Source organism: Lemur catta, chromosome 17 (genome assembly GCF_020740605.2).
Source record: "Lemur catta isolate mLemCat1 chromosome 17, mLemCat1.pri, whole genome shotgun sequence".
NCBI lineage: Eukaryota > Metazoa > Chordata > Mammalia > Primates > Lemuridae > Lemur > Lemur catta.
This window is the reverse complement of record NC_059144.1, coordinates 23,888,831-23,907,107: the sequence shown is the minus strand read 5'-3', so window position 1 is coordinate 23,907,107 and position 18,277 is coordinate 23,888,831. Positions and strand designations below refer to the sequence as shown.

The window sequence follows — 18,277 nt, the reverse complement described above, 5'->3', positions numbered from 1 at the left end:
CCATGCTAGGTATTTCTGGCACTGGGGTCTGGTACAGGAAGTTAGGTGCTTACAAGGCTGATAGAAGTAGAAGGGCTGGAGGAACAAGTCGGGGTTGGTGGGTTTCAGGTTCACTGCTGTAGCTTGGCCCAGAGAGCCAGGGCCCTGCTGCTACGCCCAGAGGTGAGGACACTGTAGGATTCTGTTGCGAATGTTCTAGCTGGTGATTGGGAGGGAATGCAGAGTTCAGCCAGCCACTCCAAACTCATGACTGCAGAAAACCGTCTGTCTTTCACCATGGCTGCTGGAGGAGAATGGTCTCCACTTCCCTTCTGCCTTCTAAATCTCACGCAAAACCTTCTGAAGCGTAGAACCTAATCCGTGTTCAGAACTGTGCTGGCGAGGGAATGTCGTTCCAAGCTTCACACCCTTGCATTTCGGGGACAGCATGGTGGGGTGTGGGACTGGTGCCAAGAGACAACAGACAAGGTCTGGCAGAAGTACCTACTGGCGCCATATCAGATGCTTGCTGAATGCCTCAGTGAGTTCATTCATTCCGCAAATACCTGTTGAGTGCCCACTCTGGGCCAGGCATTGCTCTAGGCCTGGTGACAGTGTAGTGAGCAAAAACAGATACAAAGCCCTGCCCTTGTGGAACTAGGCAGATAATAGACAAGATAAATAAGTAAAATACACAATTTTAGATCACTCTAAGAAGAAAAATAAAGCAAGAGAAGAATAGGAAGTGAAATTTTGGAAAGGACACCCCAGGATGACCAATGAATGATGAATAAATGAATTCTTTACATTGCCCTAGTGTCGTGATGTAAGCTTAGTGTTAACTAAGTTCGAATGGCTCCGAATTCATTTGGTAATTTCTCGTGGCTTCTGTGTCAGTTCTTAGTTGAGGGAAGCCTACTACTGTGACATGTGGTGGTGTCAGTTAGGAAGTGGAGTAGCTGGTGAGGGCACAGACCCTTCTGAATTCCTGGTTCTCTTGTGCTAGCATACTACTACTACTACTACTAGTAATAATGCCAATAATAACAGCTAATGTTTATTGAGTGCTTACTGTATGCCAGCCAGTGTTCTGAGCCTTTTACACGTCACCTCATTTAATTCTCACAACAAGCCTATGAGAGAGGTACTATGATTAGTCCCATCTTACAGATGTGGAAACTGAGACAGAGCAATTAAAAGATGCTCAAGGTCACTCAGGTAGTAGGGGGCAGAGTCAAGATTTGGACCCAGGCGTCCTGACTCCAAAGCTGTTCTGGCTGCTGGCTTCATGAAGTTCTAGGGGTCTTTGGAGTGACTGGGGTGACAGGGGCGACTGTGCCAGGTAGAGAGGTTGGGATGGCTGAGGTTTGTCAGGGCTGCAGCGAGTGTCCCTGGCCGGGCAGCTCTTCCCCTCCCTTCACAGCCTCTCTGTCCTTCTAGGTGCCAAACCAGTGTGTGGAGGCTCCAGTATACCCGACCCCCCCGGTGTACAGCCCCGGCAAACAGGAATTCAAACCAAGAGGACCAAACCCCGCTGCCCCCATGACCAGTGCCACTGGGGGCACAGTGGCCACCTTTGACTCCCCACCGATGCTGAAGACCCGACGGGCTAAAGGTGCCAGGGGACTCCCGGAAGGTGGGCCCCCAGCCTGCCTGGGGCATCTTTGCTCAGCACTGGCCCATCCACAGGCGGTCTGGGTGCTGATCTTCCCTCTTATGATGGTTAGAGTTAAGTTTGGCTGCATGTAATGGAAGAGCCAAAATACCAGTGACTTCAAAATGATAGTATTTTTTTCTCTCCTGTGTAAATCAAGGCCAGAAGTAGACAATCTGGGGATCATGTGACTGCATGGTCACATGTACCCATGTTTCTTCTGTCTTTCTGTTCTGCCATCCCCAGAACATGGCATCCTTTATCCGAGTGTCTCATTGTCTGCAGGGTAAGCATTCCAGGCAGGGAGGAACAGTAGGTGCAAAGGCCCTGAGGTGGGGCCATGCTTGAGGTCTTTTAAAGTTGGCAAGGAGTCCACTGCAGCTGAGGGACAGAATTATGCAGTTGTCAGGAGTTAGAGGATGCAGAGTGCCATAGCAGAGAGGTTGGATTTTATTCTGGGGAAAAGGGGAGCCTTTGAGGGATTTGTCTTGCTTTCCCAGCTAGAGCATGTCGTAGGCTTCCCTCCCCAGGCACTGGAAGGCCCTGTGCCTCTTCCGCTGCCTGTGCACGGGTGTAGACTTCCCTGGCAGTGGGTTGTCTGGCCCCAAGTAAAGTGGCTGGAGGCTGTCCTTGGCACCCTCAGCTGTGCCCCCAGCCTCACTGTCCCCTCCTCCCTCTTGTCTTTCAGCTGCTGGGAAGCCAAAAGCTCAGAAACTCAAGTGCTCATACTGTGACAAATCATTCACCAAAAACTTCGACCTGCAGCAGCACATCCGAAGGTATGCAGGCATGGGGCAGGGTGGGGAGGGAGGGAGGCAGGTGGCTCCTGGGCAGGTCTGGCTGAGGGCGCCATCTGCAGTAGAAGCGAGACCCCCTTCTCAGCTCCTTAGCCTGGGTGGCGACCCAGGCCCCATCTGTCCTGCCATGGTGTTCAGGCTGTAGTCCAGGTCAGGATGGTTTTCTCTCTTCTCTCTCAGGAGCAGTGCAGGGGACCTGTGAAAACTGTAGGGCCTGCCCACTGTGACGGGGCAGGTCAGAGAGGGGTGGCGTAGGGGAGGAAATGTTCCGAACCGAGAGGGGCTTTGCTTCAGGCCTCCCCTCTGCAGACAGGGCTGATCTGCCGGGGCTGCCTGCTCTGCAAATATAACTCTGAGCTCTCTGCTCACTCAGGACTAACCGTGATGCCTCTTGTCCCAAGAACACGTAAGGAGGCCCTCTGGGCCTCAGTTTTTCCATCTGTGAGATGGAGGGGTGAGCTTGTTCATTGCTGTCATGGAGTGGGATACATTGGTGTATGAGATGATTTTAAGTGGTTTGTGGATATGGTGCGACTTTAGTCCTTGGAGAGTCAACAGAGAAAGCTCAGTTTGGTGGTAGTCTGTCTTTAACACCTTTTGTATACTTGCTCATCTCTTATAACAGAGAGAGAGCAAGCCTCCGATTCCAACCATGGCTGGCAACAGCTCTCTAGACCAAGGTTTCTCAACCTTGGCACTGTGGGCATTGTGGGTTTTGGATCACATCATTCTTTGCTGTGGCGGCTGACCCGAGCATTGTAGAACGTCTAGCAGCATCCTTGACCTCCAACCATTAGATACCGGTAGCATCCCACCTCACAGTTGTGACAACCAAAAATGCCAAATGTCCCCTGAAGGGCAAAATTGACCTCAGCTGAGAACTGATTTACACTAGTGCTATCCAGTAGAATTTTCTACAGTGATAGAAATGCTCAAATTGGCACTGTCCAGTGTGGTAGCTACTAACTATATATGGCTGTTGAGCACTTAGAATGTGGCTAGTGGGACTGAGAAACTAAATTTTTAATTTAATTTTTTTAATTTTAATTTTTTTTTTTTTGGAGACAGAGTCTCGCTCTGTCATCCAGGCTAGAGTTCCATGGCATCAGCCTAGCTCACAGCAACCTGAAACTCCTGGGCTCAAGTGATCCTCCTGCCTCAGCCTCCCAAGTAGCTGGGACTATAGGTGCGTGCCATCATGCCCAGCTAATTTTTCTATTTTTAGTAGAAACAGAGTCTCGCTTTTGCTCAGGCTGGTCTCAAACTCCTGACCTCAAGTGATTCTCCCGCCTCAGCCTCCCTGAGTGCCACGATTACAGGCGTGAGCCACCGTGCCTGTCCTAATTTAATTTTATTTTAATGAATTTAAATTTAAATAGTCCCATGTGGCTTGTATCTACCTTATTGGACAGTGCAGCTATAGATCTTGCATTTTTTTTGTTACTTTATGACAAATGGTCTTCCATATACAATAACAAAAGGAAGCTTCATTTTAATATTATTTTCAGTTTTAAAAAAGTGAGTTCGTTTTAAAAAAAATGTTAAATCGTGGTATAAGTGCTGTGCTCTGTCAGCTAGGATGTTTTCTCCTTCAAATAACAGAAGTCGCATTAAAATGGGTTTAAACAATTAGGAAATGTTTTCTTTCACAGTATGAGATGGTCAGAGGAAAGGTCAGCTTCAGGGTTGGTTGATTTAGCAGCTCACTAGTGTGATAAAGAGCCCAGGGTCTTCCCATCTCTGGTCTGCCTGCCTCAGCAAGGGGCTTGTTGTCCCCGTGGTGTCAGATGGTGGCCAGCAGCATCTGAATGTTCTTTCTGGGTCTTCCTGGCAGCTGTAAACTCCTGGGCTGAGGCCATGTCCCTGTTCCTGCATGAGGATGCTGACAAGCCTTGTTTCCCACAGCCACACTGGTGAGAAACCCTTCCAGTGCATTGCATGTGGCCGTGCCTTTGCCCAGAAGTCTAACGTCAAGAAACACATGCAGACCCATAAGGTGTGGCCTCCAGGGCGCAGCGGTGGCACCGTTTCTCGCAACTCTGTGACTGTACAGGTCATGGCCCTGAACCCCAGCAGGCAAGAGGACGAGGAAAATACAGGTGGGTGAAAGTGGGGAATGCCACACTCTCCACCCCTCTCCTCTGCTGCTTCACAGGTTATGTTGCTAGCTGTGTGACCTTTGGCAACCTCCATGACCTCTCTGGGCTTCAGTCTACTTTAACTATAAAATAGGGGACAGGATGAAAGGAAGGATGACAGATATACAATACGTGTAAGCATTACTCTAATACTGTACCCATGGCAGATATCACACTAATCAATCACCTATCCTTTCCTTTCCTTTCCTTTCCTTTCCTTTTCTTTTTTCTTTTCTTTTCTTTTCTTTTTTTTTTTCTGAGCCTGGATTTCACCTCTGAATCTATTTCAATATATTGCTCCAGGCAGTCACTATAGTTGATCAGGGGTTGAAACCTATTTGACTTCCGTGGGCAGTTTGTCTCCAAAGCCCTTTCTATATTGTGGGATTCTCATCTAAGCCATCACTGGGCCCTAAGCTAGTGATCCTGTCGCTGGTGTTAGTTTAGTGTCTCCTTTGCATGGAGGTTGGGGACTTACTAGGTTTAGAGCAGTGCTGTCCAACAGAAATATAATGTGAGCAACAAATACAATTTAAAATTTCCTAGTAGCTACATTAAAAACAATTTTTTAAAAGATGAAATTAATTGTAATCATATATCTTATTTAACCCAGTATATTATCATTTTAACATATAAAGAAATTAATGAGATAGTTCACATTCTTTTTTATACTAAATTTTTGAAATCCAGTGCATATTCACATTTATAGCACATCTGGATTTGGACTGGCCACATTTCAAGTTCTCAGTAGCCACATGTGGCTCGTGGCCCCTGTATTGCACAGTGTAGGGCAGAGCCTAAGCCCTTCCCACGCAGCCCCATGGGTGAGCAGTGCCAGCTAATGATGGGAGTGTTTGCCAGGCAAGCAACATGTGGCCACTTTTATCTGACCTCCCGTCAGCACGTCCTGTTGGAACTAGCCCTACTGTGCGCCCTCTGAGTTCTTGAGAGCTCCTTAGAGAAGAAACCATTTCTTGCATTTGTTTCAAAACTCCTATAGTACCTGGTGCCAAAGGTTCAACCATTTAGCAAATATTTATGGAGGGCTACTATGTACCAGGCCACTGGCCCTAAAGAGATGAGGTCAGAGGTCCCCAATGTCAAGAATATGAAGGAACAAGGCCGGGCGCGGTGGCTCACGCCTGTAATCCTAGCCCTCTGGGAGGCCGAGGCGGGTGGATCGCTGGAGCTCAGGAGTTTGAGACTGGCCTGAGCGAGACCCCGTCTCTACTAAAAATGGAAAGAAATTATCTGGCCAACTAAAAATATATATAGAAAAAATTAGCCGGGCATGATGGCACATGCCTGCAGTCCCAGCTACTCGGGAGGCTGAGGCAGTAGGATCGCTTAAGCCCAGGAGTTTGAGGTTGCTGTGAGCTAGGCTGATGCCACGGTACTCACTCTAGCCCGGGCAACAAAGTGAGACTCTGTCTCAAAAAAAAAAAAGAATATGAAGGAACAGTGCAGTGAGGGAAGGACAACAATACAAATGATTATAATGAGAACAAGGGTCTGGGGAGGCATCAAGATTACAGCTAAGAGTAGTGTGCAGAATTTTTAACAACCATAGAAAAGTCTACAGTGTTTGAGAGGAAGTCTGGAGAAGGGAGGCTTGAGGCAATTGCTGCTTCTCAATTAGAAAATATTTCAGTATTTTAACATCTGGAATGGCTGTATCAATGCACACCAGCACAGCACCTTAAGCATGGAGTCCAACACCAAGCAGGTGAACACAGAGGAGCACATAGTAGGTGTTCTGTGAGTCCTTCCTGAATGGTGTGCTCCTTGTCCCAGCTCTTCCTTGGCTCTTCTCAGTGACTTCCCTCCCTGGCTTTCTCTATAGTGTTGGGCCAGCCCCTGCCGAATGCGCCACAGCCCCAGGCCTTGCCCGCGGCAGGCGAGGATGAGGGGGACAAGCTGGAGCTCAAGCAGGTGGTCCTCATCAACAGCTCCTACCTGTGCCAGTTCTGCCCCAGCAAGTTCAGCACCTACTTCCAGCTCAAGTCCCACATGACCCAGCATAAGAACGAGCAGGTAGGTGGGTGGTGTGCAGCAGGCGCCCACACCTCCCCAGGCGTGACTGTTGCCTGGAAAAGGGCAAAAGTCAGTCAAATCTTGTTCCACAGCTCCTTTTCCTTAAGATAGATTCCTAGCAGGGGAGTGATGGACAGCAGTTCTCAAAGTGAGGTCCCCAGGGAAGCAGCATCAGCATCAGCTGTTCACTTCTTGTTAGGAATGCACAGATGCAGGTCACCCAGACCTGCTGAATCAGATACTCTGGGGATGGCACCCAGCAATCTGTGACTCTGATCCCACTCAAGTTTGAGAGCTACTACTCCAGTATGACACTGAAAGGACATGCTATCATCTTTTCACCATATTTCCAGGTCTTGGATAATTTTGCTAAATATACCCAGCCCACACAGCCTGAGGGAAAGGTAATGGGGCCATCATGACTGGCTGAGAGGAGAGAACCCTCTAATCAAAGTAAAACCAGGGCTCCAGCAGCAGGGGAGTGGGGGGAACAGTGGTCAGGTCCTCCACCAGCGGTGTCCAAGGCCAGTGCCACAGGTGAGGGGGTGGCAGTGGGGGTAGCTCTCCTGCCTCCCATCACCTGCCTTTTCCCTCAAGGTGTACAAGTGCGTGGTCAAGAGCTGTGCCCAGACATTCCCAAAGCTCGACACATTTCTGGAGCACATCAAAAGCCACCAGGAGGAGCTGAGCTACCGCTGTCACCTCTGCGGCAAGGACTTCCCCTCTCTCTACGACCTGGGTGTGCACCAGTACTCCCACAGCCTCCTGCCACAGCACAGCCCCAAGAAGGACAGCACTGTCTACAAGTACGTGCCCGCCCACTTCCCTCTCCCCAGGTGGGTGGGCGGGTGGGCAGGGGCCCAGGGTGGTTCTGACTGCTCAGGACCAGTGAGATGCCTCAAAAGGGACACTGAGGCTCCTGGCTGGGGTCTAGCCTGGCAGAGTGGGTTCTGGGCCTTGGCACTGGTGGAAGAAAAGATGCTGGCTCTCCTTATATCGTTTTTACATCATGTCTTGGCAGACATTTATCCTAAAAATAAGTCCTTACAAAGGAAAACCAGTATTCCCTTGTTCATAGTGGAAAAAAAGTTTGAGGGTTTTTTTCTGAACTAAAAAATTATGAAAATATTATTTTGACTCATAATCTATAAAATTTAGGTTACAGTCAAAATAGTACACTGATTCTTAGAATGAAAAAAGAATGAACAATAACATACTTGAAAGCAAAAATCATAAAAATAATATTCATTTGTTTTAGAATCTATAAAATGTAGGTTAAAGTTGAAGTTATATGCTGATTCTTAGAATGAATGAGGAAGGAATCAAGTGTAGATTTTATCTGGAGTAATTTTTTCTGATAATTCTTTATGTCACTTTAGTCTTCCATTGTGGTCAGAAAGAGGATCCCTTTGGCAGAAATGATGAAGGGCTTCCTTGGTTTTGCTACTTGCTTTTAATCTTTAGATCTTGAAATTATTCTCTTTGAAGGTATCTAGCCTGTGATCATCCTTGTCGAGTTTCTTTCCCTTGATTACCTTCCTGTCCTGCCAGGCCCTCCTTTGTCAGTGGTCTTATCTGCAGACATCCAACATCACTTTCATGACTTCATGAAGTCCTACATTTTGCCTTGCAGTCATTTTCCTGTGCATTTGTCCTGTGTCACCTGGGAGCAGCTGCCTCACAAAGCTTATACACACGGTGGTGAAAGGTGGTGTTTGTCTGGGGATTCCTTCTAGCTCATAGTGAATGTTTTCATGTTAGAATGGCTTTTGCTTCTCTGTACAAACTTGTAGCTGCAGGGATTTAGCTAATGATTCTGTTAATAGGGGCCCCCCCACAACTCCTGGGTGAGGCTTCTGAGGTACAGAGATAAGTAATTCTGGGTACAGACCTTGAGCTTAGAATGCATGGACTGCTCAGGGAGACAAGTGTGTAAATAAATGCTCACCATACACTGTGATAAAATGCTATCATTTACATATATATAAGGTATGGAAGGCAGGGAAGGGAAGCTGTCCCAGGAGTAGTAGACATTTGAACTGGGTTTTGAAGGATGAATAGGCGTTTGCCAGGTAGACAGTGGGTGGGATGGAGTGCATTCCTAGCAGAGGAACAGCAAGCATAGAAATATAAAATTAAATAGCAAGTGGCTTCGAATGATTGTTGTGTAGAGTGGAAGTGGGAGGGGAATGTTTAAATGGGGCCTGTGGGAGAAAGTGGGGCCAGGGCATGAAGGATTGTATAGAAATCACAAGAGCTTTGAGAAGTTGGCAGAGGGACTGGGACTCAAGTATTGGATTGTAGGGCAACTTATCCTGGAGAAACTGGGAAATGGGGCCAGAGAGGCAGGGAAGCCAAGCAAAGCTATGGCCAGCTAAGGGGCAGGGATTTCTGGGCAGTGATGAATAATTCCCATTTGTGCTTAGGGAGAATTTTCTTTTACTTTTGCCCTTCCAATGTGTGGATTATCTGTGAGTTCCTATGGCTGTGTGACTTTCTGAAGTGAGATGCCAAGTAAAGGGAAGGGAGTACCTACTATGTGCCAAGCTCTGACTTAGGGACATTGATCCCTGCAATCCTGGGAGGTAGGTGGTGTTCTCTCCACTTTGAAGATGAGGACGCTGAGGCTCAGAGAGAAGGGACCTGCCCACCAGGGTAACAACATCAGCACACAGCTAAGATTCGAACCCTAGTCTAAGACGCTGGAAGCCTCACAGCTCTGGTCTTGGAATTTGCAGGCTGAGGGTTGAGACCAGTGCTAATGGCCCTGTGCAGTTCTCCTGCAGGACCAGAGTACCAGTGCTCTTTGTGGACATCAGAGCTGCTGTCCTGGTCCAAGGAGGCAGGCTTGAGGTAGAATGGTGTCATGGATAACAATAAGGGTTCTAGAGTCACCTGCCTGTGCTTAAATCCCATCTTGACTATAAACCTGATGGATGACCTTGGGCAAAGTATTCAGCCATTCTGAGCCTCAATTTTCTCATCTGTGAAATGGGGATCACAATAGTGCCTACCCTATTGCACTATTTATAAGGGTCAGGTAAGACAAGGATGAGGCACTTAGACATGGTACCTGGAACATGTAAGTGCTCAATAAATGTGCCTATTGCAATTATTATTATCTATATTATTTAGATAGAGGTTTAGCTGCATGTAGTGGAGACTCAAATTAACAGTGGCTCACACAGTGTGAGAGTTGGTTTCTCTCTCACAGTAACATTTGAGCAGGTATGGTGGCTCTGTCATATTTTCAGAGGTTCAGGCCCCGTCATTCTGGTTCCTCTGTTCCCTGTGAGCCACATTCCCTGGTCTGCCTGCAGGTACCTTCCCAAACCTCTCAAGTGAACTTTATGTATGCAACTATATCTTTACTATATTTTTTAATTTTTTCTTTTAAAAATATTTATCAATTTTTTCCCCTGATGGCAAAAGTCATCCATGTTCAATGCAGAGAAAAGGAGTTTTAAAAAGCTCACACAAAAACAAAAAAATAGAACACTGTCCCTCCTCTTATTATATGTCATTTGGTATATATCTATAATAAATATGTTTATAAATATGGATACAGAATAAATGTCACAGAGTTTATTTGAGGTAGGTGACCCCAAATACAGTCACTGAATTTGGTGAAAGTTCATTACGCTATCTTCCTATTGTGAAACGGCCAACGGACTGAAACTTAATGGGATCACTCGACACTTGGTGTTACTACTTAAAACTTTTCCACTTAAAAATGATAATATGGGCATCTTTGCATTTCAGCACAAACAGAGCTGCCTCGTTCTTTAAACAGCTACTTAGTGTCCCATTGTGCATGGATGTGCTGTGTTTTGTGTAAGTCATCCCCCGTTGCTAAACAGTGAGGTGATTTCCAGTTTGTCGTTAGTATAAACAATGCTACAGGGAACAATTTGGACATACGTCTTTGCTTGTTTGCAAGTTCCTGTAAGTGATTTTGCAGGTCAAAAATCAAAGGGGATTTTTAAAAAGATTAATTACCTACTTGAAAAAACAATTGTTATATGCCTATGGTATAATAGTTAAAAACTGTGAAAGGGCCAGGTGTGGTAGCTCTTATAACCCTAGCACTCTGGGAGGCCGAGGCAGGAGGACTGCTTGAGGTCGGGAGTTCGAGACCAGCCTGACCAACAGTGAGGCCCTGTCTCTACTAAAAATAGAAAAAATTAGCTGGCCAACTAAAAATAGAAACAAAAAATTAGCTGGGCATGTTGGTGAGCACCTGTAGTCCCAGCTACTCGGGAAGCTGAGGCAGGAGGATCACTTTAGCCCAGGAGTTTGAAATTGCTGTGAGCTAGGCTGACACCTTGGCACTCTAGCCCGGGCAACAGAGCGAGACTCTGTCTCAAAAAAAAAAAATTTTTTTTTCCCAACTATTTTACCACATTTGCTTTATCATATTCTCAAGCATTTGATGGTAATTTGCAGACATGATGCCTCTTTACCCTTTGCCAACAGTGTGTATTTCCTAAAAGCAAGGATAACCTCTGACAGATGCAAAGTATACTGTAGTTACAACATTGGCAAGTTCACGTCAGCACAATTCTGTTATCTACAGGCCTTATTCAAAATTTTCCAATTGTTCCAATAACACCTTTATAGAAAAAGGAAAACAAATTATTTTGGCCAGGATCCAACCCTGGGTCACATGTGGTATTCATTTGTCATGTCTCTTTAGTCTCCTTTAAGCTGGAACAGTTCCTCATTCCGTCTTTGTCCTCCCTGAACTTGATGGTATTTTTGAAGAGCATAGACAAGTTATTTTGTAGAATGTCCTCGGTTTGGGTTTGACTTTGCCTGATTTTACCTCATGGTTAGATCCAAGATCTGCACTTTTGTCAGGAATATCACAGTGACGCTGTGTCCTTCTCCGGGTATCCTATCAGGAGACATGTGATGTTGATTCATCCCCTTACTGGTGACATTACCTTGGATGACCTCGTGAAGGTGGGGTTTCTGGCGAGGAGTTTTTATTTTCCTGGCTGTTGCTAAACTACCTGACACTCAAACCTATGTCACCCTCGCCCCCCACCCCCACCCTATGAAGCTTGTGAGATTCTGTCCTGTCCCATCTCACCAGCTTGTTAGGTCTCTGCCTTCCTGGTGGCTCTGTTCCCACCCTACCGCCTCTTTCTTGCCATCTGGCGGCCTTTAGTGTGTGGTTTCAGAGTGTGGCCTGAGGGGGTCCCCTGGGACCGCTGCAAGTGCACTTGGCCCATGCTTTCCCACGAGCAGCAGTGGTGTACGAATGACAGGGCCGTCATTTCTGTTGTTGGTATGAATTGTCCACCTGCCTGTGACATTCCTCACCAGTATCTCATTGTAAATGGGTCCATTTAGGGCAATGATGGTGTACTTTCTTCCTTTGGAGTGGTTTGTGGCCTGAAACTACTGTCTTGAAGACATGTTAGCCACAGCAATGTTAAGAATAAAAACCATGTTTATAGTGCTTTGCAGTTTTATGAGCTATTTGGCACAGTTGCGTCCTTTGACTCTGTGACAATCTTAAGAATGAACGTGGGGTAGGTGCATTTGGAACTCATAGCCCATTTTACAGATGAGAAAACTGAGAGGGTCAGAGATGGAAAGGAGCCAGGCTGGGATCCCTGTCTGTCAGACTCTTCCGTGTAACAGATTCTCACTGGTGCTCAGAGCAGGTTGTGAACAGGAAAGATGTGGCCCCTACAGGAGGGACCACTTGCTAGTTGGGGGGGTGACAGATAATAACCAAGTAAGCAAGTAAATAAAATAATTCCAGGTAATAAATGCTAAGAAGAAAATAGAACTGGGTGACATAATAGGGAGTGGCCAGGGTTGGTGGTGGGGAACAACTTGAGATGAGTGGCTGAGGAGGGCTTCTTTGAGGAGGTGACATTGAGCCTCCTAGGGAAGACTTAGGGAAGAGCGTTCAGGTAACAGGATCAGCAAGTGCAAAGGCCCTGAGGTGGGAATGAGCTTGGTGTGTTCAGGGTGCATTGAGGAGTACAGGGTAGCCAGAGCAGAGTGAGTAAGGTGGGGAGTGGAGAAAGAGGATGTCTGAGAGCAGAGAGTAGGGGTGAGGCCATAGGGCCTTGTAGGCCAAGGTGGAGCATCTTAAGCAAAGATTTTCTTTTTTTCTTTCTCTTTCTTTTTTTTTTTTGAGACAGTCTTGCTCTGTCACCCAGGCTGGAGTGCAGTGGTATCATCATAGCTCACTGCAACCTCAAACTCCCGGGCTCAAGCCATCCTCCCACCTTGGCTTCCCAAAGTGCTGGGATTACTGGTGTAAACTACCTCACCCAGCCTGATTTTCATTTTTAAAGGCTCCCTCTGGCTGCCCTGTGGAGAGCAGACTACAGGGGCAGGGTGGGGGCAGAGAGGCCAGTGAGGAGGCTACTGCACATCTCTGAGCAAGGGACGGTGGCAGCTCAGAGGCAGTGGCCATGGAGAAGAGTGGACAGATTTGAGAGTGAATTAAATATAGGCTTTTGTGTCCTAATGTCAGCCTGGGGGCCAGGGGGCTGGTTCCCATGTCTGCTGGGTCTCCTCTCTCACCTCTCCTGCTCCTTCCCACTTAGGTGTGTCAAATGTGTCAACAAATACTCCAGCCCTGAAGCCCTGGAGCACCACCTGCAGACCACCACTCACAGCTTCCCCTGCCTGCACTGCCAGAAGGTGGGTCCCACTGGCCATAGAGGGGCAAGGAGGCTGTGGGTGAACACCTCACCCCTCCCTTCTCCCCTCCTATCTCAGCACACGTGGGCCGGGCTCAAGGGCACCTCCATAGATGACACTGTATCTTTGAAGAGTAAGAGCCCTGCTGCCTGTCCCAGCTGTCACACTCCAGGCGTGGCCATGGGGGGCTGGTGCCGAGACAGGCCAGGACGGGCCCACGAGGGCTGCCCAGGCCCAGCCTCTGAGCAGCTGCCTCCCAGCTTCCCGATGGGTTTTTATCCTTATTATGATTGGTTGTTTTCAGGGAGTCTGGAAGCCCCCACTAAAGCGTTCCTAATATTATCAAATATTAGGAAGTGTTCCAATTTCCAGTTGTCTCAAAACATCATCACTTTTGTAAAGTTTGTTTGAATCAGGTTCATAGATTGCAATTGATACAACCTAAGTTTCTTTCTTTTTTTTTTTGAGACATAGTCTAGCACAGTTGCCTGGGCTAGAGTGCCATGGCATCAGCCTAGCTCACAGCAACCTCAAACTCCTGGGCTCAAGTGATCCTCCTGCCTCAGCCTCCCGAGTAGCTGGGACTACAGGCATGCGCCACCATGCCCAGATAATTTTTTCTATATATATTTTTAGCTGTCCATATAATTTCCTTCTATTTTTAGTAGAGACGGGATCTTACTCTTGCTCAGGCTGGTGTCGAACTCCTGACCTCAAGCACTCCTCCCATCTCAGCCTCCCAGAGTGCTGGGATTATAGGTGTGAGCCATAGTGCCCGGCCCATAAATTTCTATTAATCTGCAGTTGCCCTGACCATTGCTCCTTTTTTTTTTTTTTTTCTTTTATTTGTTGAAAAAACTGAGCCATTGGTCCTGTGGCGTTTCCCACAGCCTGGATTTTGCTGGTTATATCCCCTTAGTGTGTTTAACTTCCTTCTTCATTCTGTTCATTTTCTTACAACCTTACGTGGCAGGTTTTCCAGGACAGCCCTGGTTTCACTTTGGTCTTATTCTAGATGTTTCTAATTTCATAGCTTAATTTTGAACTTGGAATTTGTGATCCAAGTAAAAGATACCATGAATTGAGCAAGAATCACTGTTCTGAGCATTTTACCTGAATTGACTCATTTATACTATTACTATCCCCATTTTACAGATGGAGAAACTGAGGCACAGAAAGGTCACCCAGTTAGGAAATGATGGAGCCAATAAGTAGTGGGGCAAGTTGGGTCTGCGCCCTTGACTACTGCTCTACCGAATGAATGAATGAATGAATGAATGAATGGATTGGAAAGAGATTTGGCTTCTGTGTTTCCTAGCTTTTTATTACCTTTGCATTCATTTCTTTAATTTGTTCATTTTTCCATTCATTCCTTTACTTGTCAGTCATTTGACTCAGGCTGTGTGCTGGGGAGTGAAAGCCCTGCTCTGCCCTCTTAGAGCTCCCGTGTAAGCAAAGGGCTGTCGTTCAGTGGGTGAAATGCTGACTTAAAAGTGTGCGTGGACAACGGCGGAATTTGCTTTGCCTGGCATGGCACCAGGGAGTCAGGGAAGGCTTCAGAGAAGCAGTGACACTGAGTTGGGTCTTGAAGTGGAGGTCAGAGTAAGAGAGAAAGGCCCTCTGGGTGGGAAGAACATCTTGGGCGGAAGCTCAGGCATGTTTGAGCTGGGCTCATGGGTCAGCAGTGGGAGCCATGAAGTCCTAAGGACCAAGTCCGACACTGTGGGCCCCGGCCCCTGCTGAGCAGAAAGGAAGGTGTCCCCACGGGGGCTGGAGACAAGGGGCCTTTTGAGCTCAGAGGATGGCGAGGGAAGAGGGGCCTGGTGAATCAGACTTGAAACCCATGTTCTCTTCTGCCAGGTGTTTCCTTGCGAACGCTACCTGCGGCGTCACCTGCCTACCCACGGCAACGGGGGCAGGTTCAAGTGCCAGGTATGCAAGAAGTTCTTCCTGCGGAAGCACTACCTCAAACTGCACGCTCACATCCACTCAGGTGGGTGCCCTGTCCCCCCCAACTCCTGCCCAGCCCCCTCCTCTCCCTCTCCCCCTCCCTTTCCCCCTCCTGCTCCCCATCTCCCTCAGACCATTCCCTGCAGGGCAGCTATAAGACACAAATGATCGGGACATTCCCTGCTCCAAACTTCTCAGTATTTTCTATTTTGTCCTGTTCAATTTTAGTTTTTAAAATAACCACCAACAGGCTGTGACTTATAGTTTACAGTTGGCAAAATCCTCCTAATTCCTTTCCCCAAAGGTAACTACTGTTAGTGCTCTAGTCTGGGTTATTCTGGTTTAATTTTATATCTGTACAGCACAGTTGCTTACTTTTATAAAAATAAACACATAATATAACTTATGTGCCCTTTTTTCTCATCAATATACCTTATTCTGTAACAGCACCTGCTTCTTCACAGCTGTATAGCATCCTCTATGGACTTTTTGTTTGTTATTTAGCCAGCTCTCTAGGGATGAACCCTTTAGTTATTTTTCAGGTATTAGTTTGTACACACAATGTGGTGTGGGTCCCTTGGCAAGCTTTTGGGAGTATATTTGTAGTGTATGTTCTTAGTACTGGAAATGCTAGGTTAAAATAAATGTGCAGTACTGAATTTCAGTTTGGAATGATGAAAAGTTCTAGAGATGGATGGTGGTGATGGTTGCACAACAGTGCAAATGTACTTAATGCCATTGAACTGTGCACTTAAAGATGGGTAAAATGGTAAATTTTATGTTACATACATTTGCCACAATAAAAAAGAGGATGGGCATGGTGGCTCATACCTGTTATCCCAGCACTTTGGGAGGCAGAGGTGGGAAGATCACTTGAGGCCAGGAGTTCAAGATCAGCCTGGGCAACATAGCAAGACCTCATCTCTACAAAAAAATTTTAAAAATTAGCCAGGTGTGGTGCATGCCTGTAGTCCCAGCTACTCGGGAGGCTGAGGCAGGAGGATCGCTTGAGCCCAGGACTTTGAGGTTGCAGCGAGCTATGACCAGGCCACTGCACTCTAGCCTGGGTGACAGATAAGACCTTGTCTCTTAAAAAAGAAAAAGAAGTTCATTTTGGTAGATATTACCAAATTGCTCTCTTTATGGTTTTTAAAATTATTCAAAAGTAATATGTGCCTATGAAAATGGGAGCAATATAAAATTACATAGAGTAAAATGTTAAATTCCTCCTTCAAATCCTAATTGGTACTGCCAATTGGTGTGTTTCCCTCCCCCAACCCCCTTGCTCCCTGCGTCTTCAGTATATATACAGACACACACAGCTAGGGCTTTTGGGGGTTGTGGGGATTGTATTTTTTCTAACAAAAATGGGACTGTGTTAAGCTGTTCTGCAGCTTTTTTCTCCTCTGGCGACATATCCGGGAGGTTTGTCCAGATCAGGAAACGCAGATTGACCTTAATCTTTTTAAGGACTGCAGAGCATTCCATTGTAAGGACCAGAATTTCCAAATCAACTGGGTTGGCATTTTTCAAAAGTACCTTATTCATTCCAGAGGGAGAAGAGAGAGAAAATAATGGTAGGAAATCATAACAGCCCAGGAACAGCCATTTCCAAAGGGCAGATTGTGACCAAAGGGAGCTTTGTAGGCAACTCCCTTGATTTCCTGTGGACTCCTCGGGTAACCCCTGACACCCATTGGGTGAGAGCTGCCGTTCCTCCCCCCCACTCTTCCTTGTCCCCCAGGTGGATTTAGCAGCAGGAAGATCTGGGGTAGCTTAGGTGGGCTCTGGATCACACTGCCGGGCTGGAATCTTAGGTGTAGACCGTGAGCAAGTCACTTCACTTCCCGGAACTTCAGTCAGTCTTATCATCTGTAAAATGGGGGCAATGGTAGTATTACTACTTGTTGCAAGGGTTCCATTAGATAAGGCAAGATTCCCCCTCCCGTGGTGGACCCCATTGCAGTAAATGCTATGACTGTCCACACTGCTCCTCAGGCTACACCTCACACTCACCCTTGACTCTCTCTCCTTCGCACACCCCACGGCCAATCCCTGGGTAAGGGCTGCCCATTCTACTTTCCCAACGTAGCCCGTCTTGACCACTTCCTGTCTATTGCACTGGCCTCCACCCCCACCCTTGTCGGTCTCGGTCTGTGCTCCACACGCAGCCAGAGGGAGCCTGTTAAAACCTTGAGTCAGATCCTGTCTCTCCTCTGCTCAGAGGCTCTCGTGACTTCTCATCTGGCTTGGAGTAACAGCCAAAGTCCTTAGCTTGGCCTCCCAGGTCCTCCCAGTAGGGCTTGGCTGCCTTGCCAGCTTCACCTCCTGCCTCATTCTCCCTCTGCGCCCTCTGTTCTGGCCACACTGGCCTCCTCATTGTGCCTCAGACATCATCCAACGTGCTCCTACCTCGGGGCCTTTGCACTTGCTTTCCCTTCTGGGCTGGGACCCTCTCCCACATCTCCACGTGGCCCGCTGCCATGCAACTACAGGTCTCCCCTCACTCCTGACCACCCTATCTATAAAGCCCCTCCTCTCCCTGGCAAAACAAAGTCATGAGGAATGAGAGAGGCTGCTTTCCCCCCAGGCCACCTCCCTAGAGGAGCTGCTACCGTGATGGGCCCAGTGGGGACCCTGTGCTGCTCATTTGGGCTCCTTAGGGGACATTCGCTTTCCCTGTTGGTCTCCTGCAGGCGAGAAGCCCTACAAGTGCTCAGTGTGCGAGTCCGCGTTCAACCGCAAGGACAAACTGAAGAGACACATGCTGATCCATGAGCCCTTTAAGAAATACAAATGCCCCTTCTCGTGAGTAGAGACTGCCATGTGGGGGGCGGGGGCAGGGTCCTCAGAGGGACCGCTGGGGAGGGTGGGACAGAAAGTCAGTCCTGAGGGTGGAAGTCCTCTCTCCTTTTATCCTTGGGCCCTGCCAACCTCACTCTCCATCCTGCTTCCTTGCTCAACCCTTAGGGTAGACAATGCCCAGGGATATTGGAGGGGCCAGCAAGAGGGTCCTAAGCTTGGGGAGCTCCCTTTGACCATGGCTTTGGGTT

General features: G+C 47.6%; 1 protein-coding gene across 4 annotated transcripts in view; it reads left to right on the top strand.

Annotated features, from left to right (window-relative positions):
- Nucleotides 1-18,277, top strand: part of ZNF341 (zinc finger protein 341) — a 36,299-nt gene that overhangs the window by 14,895 nt on the left and 3,127 nt on the right. For 3 of the 4 annotated variants that reach the window (XM_045528797.1, XM_045528795.1, XM_045528798.1), the window contains 8 exons: nucleotides 1,420-1,615; nucleotides 2,322-2,412; nucleotides 4,336-4,529; nucleotides 6,412-6,602; nucleotides 7,200-7,408; nucleotides 13,178-13,274; nucleotides 15,135-15,267; nucleotides 17,921-18,032. In XM_045528797.1, coding sequence (XP_045384753.1) covers nucleotides 1,420-1,615; nucleotides 2,322-2,412; nucleotides 4,336-4,529; nucleotides 6,412-6,602; nucleotides 7,200-7,408; nucleotides 13,178-13,274; nucleotides 15,135-15,267; nucleotides 17,921-18,032 — 1,223 coding nt within the window. The remainder of the gene's footprint in view (nucleotides 1-1,419; nucleotides 1,616-2,321; nucleotides 2,413-4,335; nucleotides 4,530-6,411; nucleotides 6,603-7,199; nucleotides 7,409-13,177; nucleotides 13,275-15,134; nucleotides 15,268-17,920; nucleotides 18,033-18,277) is intronic. The other variant, XM_045528796.1, reaches the window with a different exon arrangement.